We start from the raw sequence: 18,051 nt of genomic DNA, 5'->3' as shown, positions 1-18,051 counted from the left end.
GGGAATGGCTGAAGTGGCAAGGAGCAGATCTTAGGCTGCAGAGAGCAGGTGAAACTATGACAGATGACGGACTGAGAGAAAAGGGAAAGATTTTAGGATTTACATATTCTGAGGGTGGTGGATGACTTCTTCAGATGGCTGATCTCCACCATTATATGTGGGTTTTTTCAAGTAAAGTACAGAAAATAATTTCATTTCCCAGTTTGGGAGGTACTTTATGATAAACCCCAGTTTCTTCTTTCCTTCCTTCTACAAGTATTTACTAAGTGCTTATTGATCGCTGGACACCTTGCTAGGCTCTGGTGATAAAGAGGTGAACAAAACAAAAGTTTTTCCCTACAAAGAGCTCACAGTCTCGTACGGGAGGCAGAAAGTCCACAGTTCTGTTGCAGTGTGACAGATTCTAGACTATGAGAAGATTCTGAGAAGAGGGAGCAGCAACTACTCTGGGAGAACAGGGAGGTTTCGTGGGCATGGGGGGCCTGCACTAGGCTGTGAAGGATGAGTTGGGATTTGGTAGTGGACAAGGGAAGTGGGGTTCCCCCGCCTCCCATGGTGAGCAAAGCCCTAGGGAGATGGGAGAGAACCACTTGGAGTTTGGCATGACCAGCGGTGGTGCCTTTCTGGTGGAGTGGCAGAAAGTGGGTGGTGGCCCAGCCAGATCTTGTAGACCTGTCCTTGTGTGCTGTGCTGAGGATTGGAATTCTCTCCTAAGTGACGAGAGGTAGTGAGAAATTTTAAGCAAGAGAGTAGTGTAATTAATAAAGTATTTTAGAAAGATAACCTTAGTTCAATACAGAGGGTAGACAGCCAGAAGAGATGACAACCCGTGAGGCACCGACAGCGGCATTGGAGAAGAAAGGACAGGCTTGAGATCCATTAAGAAGACAGACTTGTCAGCCCTGCGTAAATGATGGTGTGGAGGAATGGAGGGAGGAGGGGACGGTGTGAGCTTGTTCAGAGTTCTGGTTTGGGCCACTGGGTAGATTGTGGCCCAGTCACAGAGATGAGAAATACGGTAGAACAAGTTTGGTTAGAAAGAGGATGAGTTTGGTTTTGCGCTTATTTAATCCTAGCTGGACAACTAGTGGGCAAATGGACTGGGACAAATGAATCTGTATCTAGATTCATCCTAGCAAATGAATCTAGATATGGATTAGGGAGTTTTCAGCATATTGCTGGCAGCTGAGGCAATGGGTATGGATGACATTACACAGGCACAATGTATGACGAGAATAAAAGAGTAAGTTTGAGGTCTATCAACACTTAGAGTGGAGGTGGAGATTGAGAAGGACTGGCCACAGATGCAGATATTGAAAAGTAAGGAATAGTGCCCCAGAAACCAAAAGAAGAGTTTCAGGAAGGACAGAAAGGTTCACATTGTCGGTGCTTAAGAATGTCAGGGACTGAGTGGCCTGAGTTGACATCGCAGGGACCATTTCTGAAAAGAGGTGGAGGAGGTTTAGGAGTAAAGGGAGGAGAGGAAGTCAGGACTCTTCCTAGCAGCCTATCTCTGAGGAGAAAGAGAGGGAAGGGAGGGAAGCTGGTACCTGACGGGGACAGTTGGTGGAGGGTGGAGGGGGCAGTCAGGTGTGTGTGGGTGCGTGAGGGCCAGTGAGAAGGAGGAGAGAGAAAGATTGAGAGAGACAGAGACAGACAGTGAGAGAGAGGAGAGAGAGAGATTGAGAGAGAGAAACAGAGACAGACGAGAGAGAGACAGACAGAGGGATGCTTTAAGATGAAGAGACCTGAGCATGTTTGCTTAGGAGAAGCAGCCAGTGGAGGAGGAAAAAATGAAGACAGATTTGAGAGTTTATCAACGAAGCAAGTCTCAGAGGAGACAGCAGGCTGGACCCAATAGCCTTGGAAAGGAGGAAAACGCCTCTTCTTCTGACATTGAAGGGAAAGAGACAAGGAGAGTGGTAAGGGCAGTAATTTTCTGGGTAAAAGGGTGTGAAATTGAGGAAGCGCGTGTCTGACAACCTCAATTTTCTCTGTTGGGGAGGATCCAAGCCACTGCGGGGAAGGCAGAGGCGGGCAGGTCGCTGGGCTCGGGAGAGAGGTGAGGGTGTGCAGCGGAGCACCGGCGACTGAGGGGTCACGGTGGCCTCGTCTGTACTGTGGTGTGATTGTTCTCCAGCAGCACCATAATCTGGCTGTGAGTGCAGGGAGGGTGGATAATTTGATTAATCTGGGATTTAGAGTTTCAGAGAAGGTCAAGCGGAAAGGCACTGGATAGGGTGTTGGTGTTGGAGAGTGCGGTTGATCTATTCCACCAGGGGGCCTAGGCTTTGTAGGAAAACAACTAACACCAGGAGGTAGCTCATGGATCCAGGAAAAAAAGGCAAGGATTGAGGAGTTGGGGATTGCAGTGGAGTAGAAAAGCTGGTGTCGTTGAGGGATGGTGTGAGACAGCCCAGAGGATGGGATGCTGTGATCAGAAGATGGGGATATGAGAATTGACAATGCTGGTGGTAAAGGGGCTTGGGAGCTGGCCAGGTCTAAGGTGTTGCCATGGGAGTGAGTTGCTGGGGTGGAAGTGGAGGATTTGGGACTTGAGGACATCAAGGTAGTTTAAAGTTAGGCCACTGGATGGGTCATCCTCCCTCTCACTGTGGAGCAATGAAATTGTCCACAGTGATGGTAAGACTTAGAATGGAGAGGATGACTGATATCAAAATCCTCAGACTCTGAAAAAATGATCTAGAAGCTGATAGTGGTGAGAAGGGCTAAACAGTGAAAGATCACTGATACTTTGAGAAAGAGAGATTGTTGCCAGAATGTGGGGAACTCCCTGTGGCAATAAGGAGCTAGGAGAACACCCGTACATCCTCCCTGCTCTGTGGTGTGTTGGACATTCAAGAATGAATAGGGGGCTTCCCTGGTGGCGCAGTGATTAAGAATCCGCCTGCCAATGCCGGGGACACGGGTTCGAGCCCTGGTCCGGGAAGATCCCACGTGCCGCGGAGCAACTAAGTCCGTGCGCCACAACTCCTGAGCCTGCGCTCTAGAGCCCGTGAGCCACAACTACTGAGCCCACGTGCCACAACTACTGACACACGCCTAGAGCCTGTGCTCTGCAACAGGAGAAGCCACTGCAATGAGAAGCCTGCACACCTCAACGAAGACCCAACACAACCAAAAATAAATAAATACATTTATATAAAAAAAAAAAGAATGAATTGGGCTTGGAGAAGATGATGACGTAGGGAATTTACTTGAAGTTGAGTGGGTCTGAGAAAGCATTATGAAAGAGGTAAGGAGTAAGGCCAGTAGAGAAGGATAGGCCAGGAGTGAAATGAAATATCTTATTTTCTCCTTAAGCAAAAACAAAAAACACACATCGCTGTGAGACAGGTAGGACTATAATTTTGAGCCCAATTTTAGAGATAAGAAAAAGAGCCAAAGAATTGAAAGGCCGTGCCCTTGAGTTAGTAAGAGATCCAAGCTTCTCACCTGGGCCTCTTAACGTGAGGGCCCCCAGGGCCCTGGAGAGGGATAGCTCCCACCAAGGGCAGCTCCCCTTGCGGGTGGAGCAGGAAGGAGGAGAGGAAGAGTTAAGCTGGCTGCTCTCTGCATCCCTAGGCCACCCGGACGTCCCGCAAGGCCATCGCTTTCGGCAAGCGCTCGCACTCCATGAAGCGGAACCCCAGTGCTCCTGTCACCAAGGCAGGCTGGCTTTTCAAGCAGGTGAGGCCTCCTATTCCATTCTGCCCACCGCATCCCTGCTTTCTCCTCATAGCGCCGTAATTCCTCTGTAGTTATAACAGCCCATGTATGTTTTGCTATGTCCTTCCAGGTCCTATTTTGGTATATCTCTGTGAAATCTCCTAATTTTATAAAGTCTCAGAGAGGTTGAGTATCTTCCCAAAATCACAGAGAGAAATTAGTGTTATATTTGGGAATTCAGCCAGGTCTCCTGATGGGCAGATGCAATGACTTTGAAATACGCTGTCATCAGTCCTATCAGAGCAACCCAGTGGCGCAGTCAGCAGGGCCCTCTTGCTATGAAGGGAGGGGGATGTCTCCTCTAAGTCTAGGGGTCCAGTTCTCCTCATTGACCTGGCCACTATCCCTGCCTGACCTTCTGCTCACTCTTTCTGGCTCATCGCTGTACCGTTTATCTTCCCTGGGGGAGACACTGAGGCCCAGAATGACAGAAGTGGAAGGTCACAGGCAATAATGTAATGTCATTCCCTGCCTCTAAGGGCTCTTGGGGGTTGCTGCCACTTGTTAGTGGCAGAGCTGCAAGCAGAGGCAGGATGTCCTTATAATGAGTGCAGCACTCTTTCCACTGCACACACCCACCTCCCCAGGCCCAGGTCACAGACTATCCTGTCTATTCCCCACTTCTCCTGCAGGCCAGCTCCGGGGTTAAGCAGTGGAATAAGCGCTGGTTCGTTCTGGTGGATCGCTGCCTCTTCTACTATAAAGGTGAGCTTGCGCCTGGCATTGGCAGGGGCTGTGGGAAGCCAGGGCCCCCCTCTTTCTCATTCTGCCCTGTCACAGGGCTCGGTTTCTGATGGATGTTGGGGGTGAGGGGGCACATATCCCCCCTGTGGTCTCCGGCACCAGCGGCACGTGACAGGGGATAAAGACAAAGCTCACTTGCTCACTCATTCACTCACTCATTTCACATTCGACAATATTTACCGAGTGCCTACTAGATTTCAGGCAGAGTTCTAGGCCCTGGTGGGTGGTGTGGTGGATGAACAAGACAGTCAGATGACAGAGGGTGAAGTCCGGGGGAGGGCGTGGGTGGGAGAAGAAAAGGAGGAAGAAGAGGAGGGTCCCTGGTCATCACTAGCAGGTCACCTGCTAATTGGACCTTGTATGTTGAGCTTCCCCCATCCCACTGGAATGTATGATCCGATCTGTGTAGGCAGGATTTTTTGGTCAGTTTTGTTCACTGCTGTATCCACAGCACTGAAAACAGCACCTGGCACATAGTAGGTGCTCAATCAATGTGGAGTAAATGATTATCCCCCAGCTTCTGCCCTCTTCACCCACCCCAACATTCACTCCCTTTCCTCCCCCACAGAAAGGAGGGCAAAACTCTTATAACTTTGGTGCAGCAGCCTCTAGGAAGTTATTTTTAAAGTATGTACAGCAACAATATGGCAAGCAGGGCAGGGAGGAACTAGTGAGGGTTGATGACAGTGATGGTTCTGTCACACTGATGCCACGCAAGGAGGCCTGGGCACTGAGGAGAGGATAAAATGATGTAGCAGCAGGAGTGGCTGTTTCCTTTTCCTGCATGCCCTGGGAATGGCAGAGCTCTGATTTCTCCAGGTCTCCTGGGAGCAATTCACTGAATCATTAACTTTGGCAAACAAAGGTTGTACCCAGTGACCACCCCCCGCCCTTAGAACACTGCTGTCCCTGTGCCCTGAGGCACCTGCATCCCAAGGAGAGAGAACAGGAAGGGGATGCACGTCCAGGGTCTAGTCACAGAGGAAACCCCAAGATTGAGGGAGAAGAATCTGCTCAGGCTGGGCCCCGGGATGTAGGGCCGCACAGGAGCCAGAGTATAACGGAAGCTGGAGGGAAAGCCAGGGTCTCTGCAGGGAAGACACTCTGGGCCTGGTGTGAGGGGAGAAACTTATGAAACTCTGAACTCAAGGGACATGGAGATGGGGGGTCACTATGCACTGAGAGATGCTCTCAGGAGACCCCTAAACACTGTCCAGGACTCAGCCAGGCAGGGGGCCCACCTCCTCCTGGGGTTGATGGCCTCTGCCTTCCTGAAGAAGCTCTGGGTTCCCAGCCCTCCTGTTCCTTTAGCTTAGTCCATCCTCTGGGTACCATGCCAAGGTCTTCCCAGGAAACTGGACTAAGTATCTTGTGCAAGTGATGAGTAAGGGGAGAAGGGGAACTAGTGGAGTCTGTAACCCCTGTGAGATTTCTTCTGAACCCTAGCTGAGGGTTTTACAGGGTCTCCAGCCCCAGGAATAAAGAGCTATCCCAGGGAAGTGGGGAGGGTCTTGCCATGGCCTCATAGTTAGCCCCAACCTCATGGTTCCCACACAGCACCCCTACCCTTTCGGTCTCCTGCTGATAGCTGGGGGCCTGGCTAGCTAATCCATCAGGCTCCTTTGGAGATTCGGGATGAATTATGCAGCAGCCTGATTGTTAGCCTGCTCCTGGGGATCAGGGGGCCACGCAGGGGCGTGTCTTCTGTGCATACATGGGGACTGTAAAGGGGAGGGGTCTAGTCAGGAGAAGACAAAGCAAGCTGCCAGGTGCCTGGGAGAACCTTAGAGACAGTTACCCAGAAGAGCCAGAGCCGAAGATTCGAGCGTCCACTCTACCGCGCCGCATCCCATTATATCCTGTTCCGTGTGTCACTGTTGGAATCACCTTGTTTGGAGAGGCACTGTGGATGGGAGGGAGGTTAAGAATGGTAGCTCGAAAGTCAGACTTCTTGGGTTAAAGACTAATCCACCACTTTCTACTTAAGTAACCTTGGACAAGTTATTTAATCTTTCTGTGTCTCAACCTCCTTACCTATATAAAATGGAGATCGTAAGAGTACCCATTCATAGGATTGTTGGGCAGGTTAAATCCGTTAAGCCTTTAACTTAGAACAGTGCCTGACATATAGCAAGCACTCCAAAACGTTGGCTCTTCTGTGCTTGTTTGCTTGCGTACTGGAATGTGAGCTCCCCAAGGGTGGGCGCTACTACTCTCGCATTCACCTCTACAGTCCCCAAGTCTAGAACAGTGCCTGGAGGGCTGCCACGCTCCGCGGCTCCAGGGAGTGTGCCTCTTGCTGTGCAGAGCGCGCCCCGTGCGGTTGCGTGGTGGCCCCAAGTGCCTGACAAATAGTAGATGAGTAACAGATATTTGTTGGTATTTATCCTAATAGGGCTGATACACTCCGCCCCCCTCCCCCCCGCACACGTACATCTCACTGTGCCTCTATTTCCGCGACAGATGAGAAGGAGGAGAGCGTCCTGGGCAGCATCCCCCTCCTGAGCTTCCGCGTGGCTGCGGTGCAGCCCTCAGACAACATCAGCCGAAAACATACCTTTAAGGTCAGTTGGCCTTCCTCTCCCAGGTCAGGTAGGGGAGGGAGGCCGGCTCTTCTAGAGCACACAGGAATGGAGCAGCGTCGAGAGCCACCTCCTTAGGAATCCCAAGTGGTAGTACTGGGGGCAGCAGGCAGTGGTCCCCGGGCTCAGTACAAGCTGTTGTAAGGCTCACGTGAGGCTGCGCCGGGACCCCTTCCTCTTCTCTCCCCAGGGTGAGCCTGTAGAGATGAGCTTCAGTGGTACCACAGTCTTTCCTGGGGGAGAATTAGTTATGTGCTGAGGCCATGGACCCTCTGCCTGGTGGCCTGGCACCTAGGAAATCCCTCACAGCAGAGGCAGGAACTGTGGGCGGGTGGGTTTCTAAGATCCATTCTGGAAAGTCTTCCTCCCCACTTTAGGCCCAGGGAACTAGACCCCCAATCAAACTTACTCAAAGGGTCTCAGATGTAAGTTGTTCACTACTATTCAGTGTACAGCACGTTCCCACTGGCCCATGTAAGGGCCCTCAATTTGTCATTTGTCCTCACTTTCCTTTTTTCCCTTTGCCCTTCAGCCCTGCTGCCTGCACCCTGTCCCCTCTTCAGCCCTTGTCATGGGCCAGCACCCTAGTATTTTTGCCACCTTGGAAAATGGGTTTGGTAGGCCTGTGTTTTTTAGTTTCCATAAATGACATGCTCTAATTAAAAAAAAAAAAAAATCTTTGCAGAAAGTTAGGAATTGAGTTTCATTATAATTGAAAGCTACAAACCTCACAGAGACACAATTTGAGGGAATAAGGGCCCAGGGAGATGGACCTCACCTGCCTGCTCAGCGTCACTCCTCGGAACCCCTAGGGGATCCACCCATCAAAGACGGGACTGCAGCTGTCTCATCCTAGGCCAGTATTTTTCCACATTTAAAAATTCATGGCCCAATAAAAACAATGAAAATTCCATGCCCTTTTCATATTTTATGATGCAAAGATCATAGGTTCTTTTTCAATTTCCATATATAAAATTATGATATCAACCGTGTATTTTCTTAGTACAAAGCCCTCTCTCCCCCAGTTGAGAATTGCTGTCCAAGACCCTGAAAACCCACAGATTACTCGAGGGCAGCATCCGAGTTCCTGGGGGCCCAGAGACTCTGCCCTTTCTGTCCTTCAGCTCTGGTCACCTGGCCACAGAGAGGTGGGCAGACACATAGATGCTGCTCCGGGGAACAAAGAGGGACTTCTTAGGCATATAATTAGTTTCCAGCCTCCAAGGGTCCTGTCTGCAGAATGAATAATCCATAAAACACTGGCTCCAGGGAGCCGGATTTTAGCTGGGGAAATAGGAACAGGCTGTTTAACCAACAACAAACAGGCCTGCTATACACAGACACGCACACACACCCACACAGTCAGACAGCCTGTCTTACCCTTCCCCTCCAGACCTGCGTGCGCGCGCGCGCGCGCGCGCACACACACACACACACACACACACACACACACACACACACACACACACACTCCAGCTAGGGAGCTCTGCCGGCAGCTGCATTAGAACAACGTCCCAATGACTGACACACCCCTCCATAAACCCCAGATCTCTGTGCCCATCAGCCCCTCTCCTCCTTCCTTTTCCCCTGAGGAGTGCACTGCCTCTTTAAAACCCAACTCTGAGGGCTGTGCTCAGTGGCCCACAAAAGGTTCGGATTGTGGCTATTCAGTGGCCTTTCTCCAGGGAAGGGAGGGGAGATGAGACAGACGGGAGGCTTGTCCAGCTGGGGCCACCAAGCGAAACCCTCAGATGGCCAGTAATGAGCCAGCACTGTTCCCACCCAGCCTGCTGCTGAATGGCCTTCCTCTGTCCCTGCAAAGCCCCGTGGGGGCTCTGTGGGCTCATCCATGGGGGCACCTCCCTCAATTCTCTGGTCCCCTTTCATGCTTCCAGGCTGGTGCCCCCTCCTGGCTCCCCATCAATCACCCTGTCTTTTCCCAGGCCCTCTGCCTTCTCCTGTCACAAGCTGTTGTTCCCGCGCCTTTGCTCTCTCCTTGTTTCCCCGTGGGTATGTTTTGTCCTCCAGCTTGACCGTGAGCTCTTCAAGTGCTAAGAGCGTGTCTTTGCTTTCCCTGTGACTGGCACCCAGAGCAGAGCTCTGCACACACAGGATGCTCACTGGATGCTTAGCGAATTATTTGCTGCCCCTCCTACCAGCCCAGGACACACCCACTCGTCCCACCTGTGTGTCTCTCTCCTCTACAGTAACCCTGTGTTCTCCACCCCAGAGGGCTTGCCTGGGCCCCTGCTCTCCATATCCCTGTGCAGTTTCAACCCCCAGATGCCTCCTTACAACTTCACTGGCTTTTCGTCAGCACCTCCCTGTCTGCCTACCTGCTGGAGGGTGGGGACTGGCCGCATCCAGAGGAAGGAGGCCCACCTCTGTCCTTAGAGAAGTAGGATGCTCCCTCACTGGGTAATGGCTCCTGTGGAAAGACATCATGTGCTGGGGAAGGTGCTGAGGAAAAGTGAAGGTCCAGCTGGGAAAGCACTCGAAGGGTGTGGATTTGACACTGTTGCTTAGGAGAACCCTGGGGCTTGGTCAGAGGAGTCCTGTCTTCTCTCCTTCCAACCCCCAGAGACCCAGGATTTAGCACCCAAGGGGTCATAGGCCAAAGTGAAGTCCACATCTGAGACTCTTAAACACTTTTGGATCTCTCATGTTGAATGGGATGAACAAGGCTAGCTGCTTTTTCTGGGAGATTGGTCTCACCTAGGAAGTGTTCTGAGACCCCAGAAAGAATCTAGCACTGGAGCGTCTTTTCCTCGTGGACCCTCCCCATCAAACAGATGCATCAGTTAAGGCCAGAGCAAAATCTCGAGTTGTTTACAGTTGCAGGGCTGGTCGGGAACAGAGCTAGGATTAGCACTGGGCTGCCCTGCCTTCTCTCTTCAAGCAACCCAGGTTTGCCGGGTGCGAGCTCTCCACCCCGACTCCTGGTGGGCTGACCTGAGCCTTGCTGGGTGCTGTGGTCCCAGTGGTGACACTGAGTAGAAGGGGCTAGTCTGAATAGCTCCCCACTTTCCTCTGCTCCTCAACGTTCCTGTCACGTCTCCTGTCTCTCCCTCTGGTGTTCGGTTGACCTGTTCTCTGCTTCTCCTCCTTCTGGCCGCGTGAGGACCCCTCCTCTGGACAGGAGCTGGCTTCTGGGTTACCGCCTGCTGCGCCTGCTTGCAGCCGCCAACTAGGTAGCGTGCTCTGACTGTCTGTGCATGCCCCCCGTGTGCCCGCGCTGTCCCGCTGCGCGGAAGAGTGCCAGCTTCTCAGAGGCTGAGCTGGGGCCGAGACTGGCATGTGGTTGTGGTAGGGGGGCATCTCTCCCGGGCATGGGGTAATTGCCCTTCAAATCAAACATGGAATTTGATGGGAGAGCGGGCGAGGTAATTGTCCCTCAGGTGGGGCAGGTCAGCTTACCTGGCTATTGAGCTGCCTAGTGGTGTCCAGAGAGCTAGTCAAGGCAGATACTTGGATGCCAGCTGGAGCACTTGGGACAGCTGTGGGCCTCCTCACATTGCCCTGAGCTCCATATGGGGCGAAGAGCTGCAGGTCAGGGGAACGACCTGCCTGACCACCTGTCCTGTGGGTGTGGGTGTCTTCTCCCCACAGGTGACTGTGTGCTGGGTGAACGAGGCTGGGGACAGTTCCACGCACTGCCTCTCCCCACAGGCTGAGCACGCCGGGGTCCGCACCTACTTCTTCAGTGCCGAGAGCCCCGAGGAGCAGGAGGCCTGGATCCAGGCCATGGGGGAGGCTGCCCGAGTACAGATCCCCCCAGCCCAGAAGTCGGTGCCCCAAGCTGCACGTCACAAGTGAGTGCCGGGGACTGGGCATAGGCGTGAGGACTGCTATTAGAGAGAGAGAGGAGGGGTGAAGAGGCGCCCATCTCTATGCCCTTGCTGAGCCCAGCATGTGGACTTGAACCTCTGAGAACATGTGAACCAACTCCTTGCCTCCCAGCAGGGTGCCTGACTAAGTGATTTCAGAGCCTGTAGTCTCTTTTCCCCTGGCCAGCTCCTCCTCTTCTCTCTGAGCTGGTGGAGGCCAAGAGAGAAGCCAGGTTCCATCCGGGCCTGGCCAGGAGCCAAAGACCAGGGTCATTTGCTCGTTTTGTTATGCATACAGACTTTGTGGGACTCAGGTTTGAATCCCAACTTGGCCACTTGCCCACTGTGTGACCTAAGTGTAAGTTACTTAACCTCTGACCCTCAGAGACAATAATTATAATCCTACCTCATAGGGTTGTTGTGAGGACTCAGTAGTATAGGTAAAATGCTTGACATGCAGCAAGCACTCAGTATGTGACTGCTCCTGTCACTTCATCCCGTCATCACCCGGAGTCTCAGCACCTGTCTCTACTTGAACTGGGCATTGAGTCTTAAGTTAGATGTTAACAGGGATCCGGCAGAAGGAAGTTTTACAGTATAGACTCCAAGTCTGTGTACATGTCTTGAAAATGTTTACCAAGCAGTGTCTCAACAAGGATGCTTGACTATATTGAATTGGGGAAGGTGTAGGGAAAACATTGTCATGAGATTCCATCTTTGCTTTGACCAAGGGGTGGAATTCCAGAACTTCACTCATTCTTTTCATAAATATTTACTGTAAATAGAAATGTGTATAGGGTGCTAGGAAAACAAGGTAGGAAAAGTCTGATAAGCTCCTACCTCATGGAGCTTATACTCTAATAGATAGTCCTGGAAGATGCTTGTTTGGGAGAGGGGAACTAGCCTCTTTCTATGCCTGTGAAGTTTGAGGCAACAGCTTCAGCCCCTGGTGCGCCTGCCATGTTTGATCTCACACAGTCCTACCCACCCTGCCAACGAGGAGCCCAAGACTCGTGGAAGTTAAGTAACTTTCTAAAGGAGAGAGGGCTGACCTGTCACAAACTTCTGCAGCTGAGACATCAAGGATGGTTCCGATTATGTGTAGTGTATAGTGCACACCAAGTGAGGGGGGCTGGATCAGGGACAGACTACAGGAGAGACCTAGTCTGGGTGAGGTTAGTCTCGGCCATAGCTAGGAGGCTGGACTCAAGGCGTTTCAGCAGAAGGGAGCGGAGGGTGACACACGAGGAGGACCAGGAGGGCAAGACGAGCACATATGCACAGGCAAGCTTGGATTATGCTTTATAATTGCCCAGGCTGGAGCAAGAATATAAAATGGTAGGATTTAGGAAACAGAATTGGAATCATTGAATCCTGTTTCCATCACTGCCTTCCTGTCCATCCTTCTGCACTCCTTTTCTCCTTCCCAGTTTCCCCCAACCTGAACTCCATGCTGGGCTGGAGTCCCTTACAACATCTCCCTTGGCATCCCACAGCCACGAGAAGCCAGACTCTGAGAACATCCCACCCAGCAAACACCACCACCAACCCCCCCAAAACAGCCTTCCCAAGCCTGAACCAGAGGCCAAGACTCGAGGAGAGGGTGATGGCCGAGGCTGCGAGAAGGTGGAGAGGAGGCCTGAGAGGCCTGAAGTCAAGAGTGAGCCTCTGGTGAAAGCCAATGGTGTCCACGCTGGACCAGAACCAGCCTCAGACCCGGGCAGCCCTTACCCTGAGGGCCCAAGGGTCCCAGGAGGGGGGGAGCAGCCCACCCAGCCCAATGGCTGGCAGTATAGCTCCCCAAGCAGGCCAGGGAGCACAGCTTTCCCACCTCAGGACTCAGAGAGTGGGGGGCACCGGCAGAGCTTCCCGCCACGTGCCAACCCCGACAAAATCGCCCAGCGCAAGAGCTCCATGAACCAGCTTCAGCAGTGGGTGAACCTGCGCCGAGGGGTGCCCCCTCCTGAGGATCTTCGGAGGTGAGGCCTGGTGGGGTGGGGTGGCGTGGGGATGGTGTTCCGGCTGGGGGCTGGGACTGGGGGGTGACGTGGAGGCACCCTCTGTTGGAAACCTTCTGGAAGCCAGGCTGAATTGGGAAACCAAGAAAACCCCAGGATTCCCTGCTTGCCCAGATGCTTACTAACCCCATGGTTCCATCTGTAGAGTTTGCCCCCTGCCCCTGATTCTTGCTCCCTCTGCCTACTTCCTTCAGAGGAAGGGACAGAGCACCCAGTGCCTCTCACAGGACATTGGGCGGCCTGAAACATGCAGGCAGTCACAGCGAGGGGCCTTGAAAGCTGTTCCAGCCAGACATCTGTCCGTGCTTCCCACCCTTGTACAGCATCCAGTGTTTCTACCAATGTGAGACTCACTAACTGCCAAGGCAACTCACTCCGTTTTTGAAGCTCTAACTGTTTGCAAGCCATTATTTATAAGCAGTTTTTTAAAAAGGAAAACGTTGCCACTCATTGGCCCTAGTTCTTCCCAATAGACCAATTTACTTCTTTATCTAGTGACTGGCTTTCAAATATTTGAAGACATTTATTGGACCTGATTGTGTTGATCAGGGCAAGTGGGGCTGCCGCTCCTTCCCTGGGGGTCTGGGAGGGCAGCTCACTGCGGTGGTCTGCCCTGCCCTGGGGAGAGCGCCTCATTAGGGTTGAGTCCCAGGAACGGACTGGTTGGGTCCTTGACAGAATCATAAAATCAGCGAAGGCGTCCCTTTGTCCCTCCTCCGTTGTCCCCCCCCCCCCCCCCAGGTGCCTGGTGCACGAGTGCTCCTTCTGCTCTTAGCCTCTCTGGAAAGAATCTGATAAATTGGTTCATGCTGAGATAGAGATGGCTAATACGGCTTAAAGTTTCTCCCCAGGGAGACAAAGAGACAAAGATGGAAGCTCTGAATGGTGAAATTTCTGGCCTCAGGGAACTGGTTGAGGGGGAGAGCTTTGAGGACAGGTCTTTCCTTGCACTTCTGGAAACAGCCTCCGTGCCTGGGCAGTGGGCGCCCCTGTATGCTCGCAAGGTCAGCCTAGGGCACCGTTCACCTAGTCAGACCCCACTCTAGGCTGGAGGACAAGGAGGAGGGGCTGGGGCACGGGCAGGGGGCTGGGGGCGTGCCCATGTTGTCTGGCTTCCTTACAAAGTCCTCTCTGTGTCAGTCCCTCTAGGTTCTACCCTGTGTCCCGTAGGGTCCCTGAGTATTACAGCCCCTACTCCTCCCAGTACCCTGATGATTACCAGTACTACCCGCCAGGGGTACGGCCGGATAGCATCTGCTCCATGCCGGCCTACGATCGGATCAGCCCACCCTGGGCCCTGGAGGACAAGCGGCACTCCTTCCGGAATGGAGGCGGCCCCGCCTTCCAGCTGCGGGAGTGGAAGGAGCCTGCCGGCTATGGGCGGCCGGATGGTACCACCTGGATCCCCAGCCCCTCCCGGCAGCCTGTCTATTACGATGAACTGGATGCCGCCTCCGGCTCCCTGCGCCGCCTGTCCTTGCAGCCCCGTTCCCACTCTGTGCCCCGCTCGCCAAGCCAGGGGTCCTACAGCCGCGCCCGCATTTACTCCCCCGTCCGCTCACCCAGTGCCCGTTTCCAGCGGCTGCCGCCTCGCAGTGAAGACATCTATGCTGACCCTGCTGCCTATGTGATGAGGCGGTCCATCAGCTCCCCCAAGGTGAGCCACCAGCCTCCCCCTCCTTCCTCAGCCCCTGAGATCCCCCAGAAGCCTAACGCGATCTGCTGAGAAGAGGTGGAGATGCAAGGGCATCTGGGGACATGGGGTCACTGGGCTGTGTCACCAGGACCAGGGATGCTGCCTAGGGGGAGCCACTGGCCCTGCGGTTCTATCCATAGGAGAGCAGCCTTGGGGGCTTTGCCTTGCCCCTGGGTAGGAACACTGCTCTCTGTGCCCATCCCAGACTGTACCAGGAGCCCTAATTCTATATAAGAGGACAGAGAGGGTTCTATCTTTTCAAATCTTGAGGACCTGGACAGATCATTGCAAGGATATTGCGATGGTTAAAGGCTGTCCATTTTAGTTTGAAATCTGCTCTGGGACAGGTTACAAACATCCCTAACCTTGAACTTCAGTTGGTGGGGAAGTCCATATCCCAGCTGGACCCCCTCACCTCTCCAATCCCCTTTCTCTTCCAGTATGATTACCTGGGAGACAGGCGGCCAGTCCCTGCAGGACTGTTCCCCTACAACTACCCACCATCCCCCACGGTCCACGATAAGATGGTACGTCCTCTCCTCCCACACCACTTCCCCTCAGGACCTCTCCTCCCAGGGCGGGGCCAAACTAGGGCAGACGCAGGGATGCTCTGTGCCCAATGCCTGGCCCGTTTGGTCTTTAGCAGCCTCTGGATACCTCCTCCCTCTGGCCTGGACTCTAGCCCCAATATAGAGAGTGGTGCCTGTTACCCCTCCTCCTCTGTGACACAGGGCAGAGGAGCAGGGACAAGATCTGGAAGCGTGAAATGTCCCCATTCTCTCAATCTCAGAACAACTCCTCCAGCATGCAGAGGGGCCTGGACAGGGGGCTTAGGCTATGGGCTGGGAAGAAAAGTTAAGCTAGAGCTCCCAAAACAGGCATGATCTTCTAGTCTTCTTCCCTCTAAGCGTACTTGCTTCAAGCTTGTCCTTGCCTGGAATGTCACTTCAGGGGGAAAGAGACTAGAAGTCGGATTGAGGAAGAAAAGATTTTCCATACTGTGTCTCCTCCTAATTTCTCTCCCCTTTCTACTTGTGTCACTTCCGGGAATTTGTTCTCCTGAGAATTTTTGTCTCCACCTGGAGAACTCGATGCAGATGCTCCACCTGGGGAGTTGGGGAGAGCCACTGGAACCAACCGGCAGAATCCTTGTCCCCGACGGCCTGTTACTGACCCCTCTCTCTGAGTCTCCTCTGCTGGTGTCCAAACTCTATAGCCAAGACACACAGCAAATGCACCCATCCATAAACAGTGGATTTTCCAGAAAATTCAGAAAAAGCTCCAGGAAGTGCTGACTAGATGGCTTCAGTGGTGCTTCCCTCTCCCAGGGCAGGGCCAGGCCGACCCAGGAGCCTCGGAGTGTGTCCCTTCTCTCGCTGGGCTTGTCCAGCAGACAACCTCTGTGGCTGCCCGCACCCTTCCCCCCTCCCTTCCCGAAACTCCTCAAGGCCAGAGAGGCCTCTCTTTGTCGCTGCCCAGCTAACTCTTAACTGCTTTGCTTCCTTTTTATTGTTTTCTTTTGTCCTGTTCCTGTTTGTTTGTGTTGCTGTTGGGCCTCGGGCTCCGGGTAGGATGAACTTTTAGACCTTCAATTGCAAAGAAACCTAGAGTATTTGGATCAGCAGGTAGGCAGAGCTGGTGCCCCTTACCATCCCCCTGCCCTCCCTTCACATCTCCCTGCTCCTCCCCGCCTCCTCATCCTCCATCCATTTGACAACCTTTGTTGGCAAAACCAGGACACAACAAAGTGGCTTATATTTGGTTTGCACCTTCACACCCCTTCTCTGCAAAGCCCTTTAGGGCAGCTGGGAGTTTCCTGGGGAAAGGAGAATTGTAAATTACCACATGAATAATTAATGTCACCGCCTATTTGTTCGACCCAGATGGAACTGCCCCCAGGGGGCAGGCGGGAATTTGCATTTTTGCTGGATAGAGTTGCAGAGACAGGGAGGAGCTCTGTGCTGGGGCCTAAGAGGTTGAGGATTTAGTTCAGCCTGAATCTGGGAAGTTAGCCTAGCCTATTCCACAGGTTGTGGTTAAACTCCACATTTTGTAAGCGAAGGACCACAGACCTGCCCTCCAATGATTTTTAAAATTATAGTAATTCAGTATATATGTTAGTTCCTCTGCAAAGTTCTTTTGTATACATGGCTCATGTTTTCCTGAGAATTCAGTGCTGTAGGCAGAGGGAATGTTATCAATCCAGTGTTACAGATGAGCATCCTGAAGAGGCAATGAGTGTCCCCATGTGATGAAAGCAATCGGCTGCCTGGGCTCTCACCTTTGGCTACCTTGCCTTTTGAGACTAAGGAGGCTGTGATACTGGGTTTAGACAGGCCAGGGGTCAATATGCTGGGCAATTTATATGAGCACATACTCATATTAAGATCTGTGCTACAAATCATGGGGGACCTGGATGTGTACCAGATCCAGGTGGAGGCAGCCTGGGGTGGTGGAAATAATAATGTTAGTAATAATAATAATAACAGTGGCAGCAGTTACCATAATTGGATGCTTCCTCCATGCCCTGCACTATTCTAAGCATTTTACAGATCCTAACCTTTATAACAACTCTGCAACGTAGGTATTGTTATTATCCCCATTTCGTAGGGGATATGATGAAACTAAAGCCCAGAGAGATCAAATAACATTCCAAGGACACACAACCAGTGAACAACAGAGCTTGGATATGACTGAGCTTTTGACTCAGTTTACAGCTGAGGAAACATCTAACATGTGAAGAAGCTGGGGTTGAACCTCATCAGGATGCTTTTGTGCTCTTAACCATAAACTTGATATCAGAGGACATGGCTGCAACTGCTGGTGGTTCTAGTCGCGAGCCATGTGACCGTCATCTCACACGGTCTCGGTGTCTCAGTGAGCTCGTCCTCATGGGAGCCCTTGGGTACTGGGAAGCATGATATACACATTTTAATCAGCAGTGATGGCTCCTGGCCCTCAAGAACATTGCATTTTAGTCCCAGAAGGAGCATGTGGTGTTGACACCATAAGCATTCTAGTCTATGCGGGGATGACTCCCGGCAGGCCTTCCTCCCCGCAGCACATCCACACCGCTGACTTTCCAAGCATTCAGTGCAGATGGCAGGGCCCCTTCCTGGGGGCTTCTGCCCTCACAGAGGGGCTGGGGGCTTCAGAAATAACCTTTCAGAGGACCTCTTCCTAGATAAATGATAATACTCTTAAAAGGCAGTCTTGTATGATAAGAAGAGTCCAGAGCGTAGTCAGACACGGCACTCTAGTTCCAGCTGTGCCATTTACAGGGATTTTTTTTTTAAACCTTGGTCTCTCTGGGTCTTTGTTTTCTCAATCATGAGACAGACATTGTAGGACCTGCCCTTTCTGCCTCACAGAGTTATTGGGAGAGTCAAGTGAGAATGTATATGAGAGCACTTTGGCAGGCATTGATGAGGGCTAGTGATTGCTACTATGATTAT

General features: G+C 52.4%; 1 protein-coding gene across 7 annotated transcripts in view; it reads left to right on the top strand.

Annotated features, from left to right (window-relative positions):
• The window catches only part of PLEKHA6 (pleckstrin homology domain containing A6), a 136,317-nt gene that overhangs the window by 97,930 nt on the left and 20,336 nt on the right, over nt 1-18,051 (top strand). For 2 of the 7 annotated variants that reach the window (XM_007166154.3, XM_007166158.3), the window contains exons 6-12: nt 3,586-3,690; nt 4,362-4,434; nt 6,937-7,037; nt 10,665-10,867; nt 12,379-12,861; nt 14,041-14,557; nt 15,037-15,123. In XM_007166154.3, the coding sequence (XP_007166216.1) occupies nt 3,586-3,690; nt 4,362-4,434; nt 6,937-7,037; nt 10,665-10,867; nt 12,379-12,861; nt 14,041-14,557; nt 15,037-15,123 (1,569 nt within the window). Of the gene's footprint in view, nt 1-3,585; nt 3,691-4,361; nt 4,435-6,936; nt 7,038-8,546; nt 10,247-10,664; nt 10,868-12,378; nt 12,862-14,040; nt 14,558-15,036; nt 15,124-18,051 lie in introns of those variants that run through there. The other 5 variants (XM_007166153.3, XM_007166164.3, XM_028167717.2 and 2 more) reach the window with 5 other exon arrangements.

The sequence above is a fragment of the Balaenoptera acutorostrata genome, chromosome 1, assembly GCF_949987535.1.
Source record: "Balaenoptera acutorostrata chromosome 1, mBalAcu1.1, whole genome shotgun sequence".
Taxonomy (NCBI): Eukaryota; Metazoa; Chordata; class Mammalia; order Artiodactyla; family Balaenopteridae; genus Balaenoptera; species Balaenoptera acutorostrata.
Note: the sequence above shows the minus strand (reverse complement) of the source record. Positions and strands in the feature narration are given on the sequence as shown.